Source organism: Lactuca serriola, chromosome 5 (genome assembly GCF_051521515.1).
Source record: "Lactuca serriola cultivar US96UC23 chromosome 5, Lser_US96UC23_V15, whole genome shotgun sequence".
NCBI classification, from domain to species: Eukaryota; Viridiplantae; Streptophyta; class Magnoliopsida; order Asterales; family Asteraceae; genus Lactuca; species Lactuca serriola.
In genome coordinates, this window is record NC_136412.1 from 307655652 (window position 1) to 307660316 (window position 4665).

At 28.0% G+C, this 4665-nt stretch overlaps 1 protein-coding gene across 1 annotated transcript; it reads right to left on the reverse strand.

Moving 5' to 3' along the window:
- On the reverse strand, positions 1-393 carry LOC145050725 (uncharacterized). Its single transcript, XM_078998928.1, has one exon. It carries the CDS (start codon positions 391-393, stop codon positions 1-3), a length of 393 nt encoding a protein of 130 aa, XP_078855054.1.
- Between the last annotated feature and the right edge of the window lie 4272 nt (positions 394-4665).

A 4665-nucleotide genomic window follows, 5' to 3' on the forward strand; every position in this document is an offset into this window, starting at 1 on the left:
TTAAAACTCCTGAACACTGAGATTGTTCTGTTGGAGGGCTCGAATATCAAACTCTAATTGATACTGCTTTGCAAAGTGAGACTGAGTATACAACCTAGCCAAGTGATCCCAAACTTCCTTTGTCGTGTCATACTTCGCCAACTGAGTACCAATAGACTGGATGACAGAATTATTAATCCAAGTAATGATCTTGGAGTTATCAGTCTCCCATGAATCCAGTAAGGTTTCATAATTAGCGGCCTTCTCATCTGCTGGTTTCTTCTTGTCACCTGTAACAATCCCCCACATAGTCTTGCCCCGCAAGAAATTTTTCATAACATAACTCCAATAGGCATAGTTTTTGCCATCAAGTTGAATACTAATGGACTGAAGAGAATCATCTCTTGGGGCCATATTTCAATATCAGTCAAATAGTAAATACAAGTAGCAGCAAAAAACGATCAAGATCTCGAAATCAACAAAGCTAGATGAAAACGAAACCCTCAAAACCCACAAACGAACAAATCAAACCAAACTAAACACAGAAACGAGCAAAAAAAGCATACCCCAAAATTGCAAATGGTGACAATGAACAGTGCATGTGAACAGTACTGATGAATAGTACGATGAACAGTATCCGTGATGAACAATACTCGTGATGAACAGTAATGTCGCTGAACAGTAATCGTCGAGTGAATAGTAACACCGATGAACAGTATCGTCGGTGAACAGTAATCACGATGAATAGTAACTCCAATGAACAGTAATCACCGATGAACAGTGCCGATGAACAATACTCACCCCTCCAAAAAACGAAAAACTACAGATAATCAACCGAGCTCTAATACGATGTAAACTAACAAGTGAAATGCATATAACGGCTAGGGTTTCATATTATTATCCAAGAGAAGTACAAATACAATGAAAAGGAAAGACATAATATATAGACAAGCTAATTAGGGTTTCTTAGCGAAAAGGCCCAATCATAAAACCCAATACAAAATAAAGCCCAAAATATTATTAGGCTAACAGTATCATTAGTTTGTGAGAGTTCCATATAACAAACAATAAGTATATTATCTTGTTCATTTGATTATAATACTGATTCGTATTATGTCATTAAATCCAACATTTTTTTTTATTAAATTTACATATTAAATCATGTATGCCTTACATGCAACTTCTTGTAGTCATGTAAAAGGGTATTTCATCATATTAATTTACACTACATTATGATATTACTAGAAGAATTCTCGCGTCTCGCGCATTGCGTGGCGCAAGTTAAAAGTATATTGTTAGAATATTGAAAAATATATGTTTATAATGTTATGTTATTGACATTAAATTTTAGTTAAATTGAGATTACAATTTAGTTTTTGCATTTATCATTACAATTTATCACTTTTAACTATTTACAAAATATTCTTTGGTTTTTAAGTGGAACTGAAATTTATATGTAAGTTAATATTGTAATATTATATTTAAATTAGCAATTTAAATATTTTGTCCAAACTGTTCAAAAGTTGTGGTTTTTAACTCATAATGGTTTACATACAACAATGTATTAAATCTAATAAAATAAGTATAATATGTTAAAAGTTAAAGACATAACTTTATAACTAGAAGTAAAGATATTATTTAAAATTGAAATTTAGTTTATTTATGATTACATTTAGGTTTGATATTTATTTAACTTTATTAACCAACTTATAATCGTTATTAAAAAGACACTACAATTAATCTTTTTTAATTATTTACAAAATATTCTTTGGGTTGTTTAAGTTAAACTAAAAGTTATATATAAGTTGACCATGTAATGTTATATTTAAATTAATAATTTAAGTATTTTACACAAATTGTTCTAAAATTGTATCTTTAAAATGATAACAATATACTAAAATTAATAAATCATATTATACTATAAGTTGACCATGTAAGTTAAACTAAAATTTATATATAAGTTGACCATATAATGTTATATTTAAATTAATAATTTAAGTATTTTATATAAATTGTTCTAGAATTGTATCTTTAAAATGATAACAATATATTAAAACTAATAAATTAAGTATAATATGTCAAAAGTTAAAAAAAAAACATAACTTTATAAGTAGAAGTAAAAATATTATTTTAATATTAAAATTTAGTTTATATATGATTACACTTTAGGTTTGATATTTATTTAACCTTATTAACCAGCTTATAATTATTAGAAAAAAAATTGAAAACTCATGGGAGTTTCAAATGAATGTGGTGAAAGAAAAAATGCATGGGAGTTTCAAATGAATGTGGTGAAAGGAAAAATGCTTCATTTATAGTACAATATGATGATGATTAGTGCTTAATATAAGATTTTGTTTTATTAAAAATTATAAATCATTTTAATCGAAGCAATTGAAGGTTATGTCTCTGGTAATGAGTAAATTTCGATTAAATTTTTTTATTTCACCTATATGCTTAATCTAAATGCAAGAAAACAAGGACAAATGATCCATGTTTGTAACATTATAAAACTCCAGGGAATGTAAATGTGTTTAGCAAACTTTCACATTAGAACGTGTGTTGTTGAAGATGAGAATGGAAATTCTATTGGCTATACAACATTTAACATGATAATGGTTGTAACTTATGGAAGAATAGAAAGAGGATTTAGGACATGAAATTGATAACATGAAAAATGAATGGGAGAAGGAATCTACGATTGGATTAAACGTATGAACCAATAAAATTTGAAATTGAATTAGGGTTCATGCAAATGCTTACATGTAGGGAAGACGATCATGGCAAAAAGGGCAGTTATGTCGTGTATCTTTGATATTGTTGGTTGTTTAATTAGGGCTAAACGTTTTGCAGAAATTGTTCTGATTTCGTTGGATAGTAACCGGTAAGTGTGATTGGAGAGATGGAGAGTCAATGGGTATGTCAAATTGTAAATTTCAGCGTCCAACGGGATGTGACTATATGGAATCAACATTTTGAGAAGTTGCGTCGGTAAAAAAGGTGGATTACGTGGAGGCATTGAACCCCATGAATTTACTTTATTCGCACCAGAATAAAAGAGCTTTTTTTATATATATTAATGATATATAGTAGGTGTGCACCCGCCCAAAGCAGCGGCGACAGTTACTACTTTTTCAACGAATAGTTTTTTTTATAAAATGTTATTCGACTGTTTCCATGGCTACAAATTTTCTAGCTGATATGTTAGAAAAAGTCAATGTCCAACCTTCAGACGAACATCATGCCTACATTAAAAGAGAAACAAAATTTAATTGATGTTCATTTCTTAAATATTTCCATTGATTATTTTTACCCTAATTAGTTTTTGTTCATGAAAAGATGAGTGGTTTGTGCATAAAAGATTTGTACATTAAGTTATCAAACATGGACCTTTTAAATTTCAAGAAAAATTCAATACGTTTTATAATAAAGTTAAGGAAATTAGTTTTAATATCCAATTACACTGCATTCAAATTAAGTATTATATATGTAAAGAAAATTTTCAAACTTTAATAGAGATATGCAATCCCTTAAAATCAGCTAATCATAATCCTCCAACTTACAAATATCGATTACGTTATTGACAACTTCTTCGCTTCTTCATTGACGTCTTGGAACCTGTAATTCAAATTTCTTCTTCGTCTCTGCAAACTACCTGAAGGTAAATCTCCTTCTGTTTAGTCTACAAAAAAATTCTTAACGAAAAGAATTATTATACCAAAAATGCCCTTTTATAATCTTTACACTCTAATTCCTGCCAACAAGCTTTAGTTCTTGAAAAAACTCAATCAAAATACACACTTGATCATTCATTGTTTTATATTTATATAATCTGCAATATGTTATTTACTTTATTCATTTTTGTCTTCTCCTTTTGTTACTTTTTTTTTCGAGGAATGAACCATGGAAAATCGGAATAGTAATGCAAGATTCCATTCCATGTTATGTTTGTTTCATTATAACCACTTTTATGGTTAACATTGTAATTCATCATTCTAAATGTTATATGTAGAAAAAATTATAAGCAAGAAAAAAAAACCTTAAATGTATGCAAAAAGTAGCATTGTACTTTGATAAAAAAAAAATCTGCAAGGTTATCTTTCTTTGTCTTCAAATCTAATTATAAGTATGATGTTATAAAAAATACAAATGAGACCATAAGATAGTATATTTTTACTGGGTGACTGATTTGCCTCTAAAATTCTACATCTTTTACATAAAAAACAAAAAATAAAGAAAATAAAAATAAAGAAAAACTTCAAAAGTATGCCCCAGAAATTGATACTTTTCCTATCGTCAAGCCAGAAGTTACTCTACTTTGTATGATATATGTTTCTATTTTTTAACATTTGTTTTTGTTTTTTCATAAATCGTTCATGTTAAGATAACTTCATATAACTACCATATTATAGCATCATATTATTCGTATGTAAAACTCTTATACCATAAAGTTTTTTTTTGTCCAGCAAATAGCATCATAAGTTTCTGTTATAAGATTTTTATAACAGAAAGTTTTAGTTTTTCATTTATTAACTCAAAATAACATTTAGGTCAATCTACTTTTGTTATTTCCTTATTAGCATATTATAGCGTCTTACTTTTATGTTGTAACAATTTTGTAAAACTCATTTTACACAATGTTTAATTTTATCATTTTTTTACTCAAAGATCAAAATGGCCAATTTA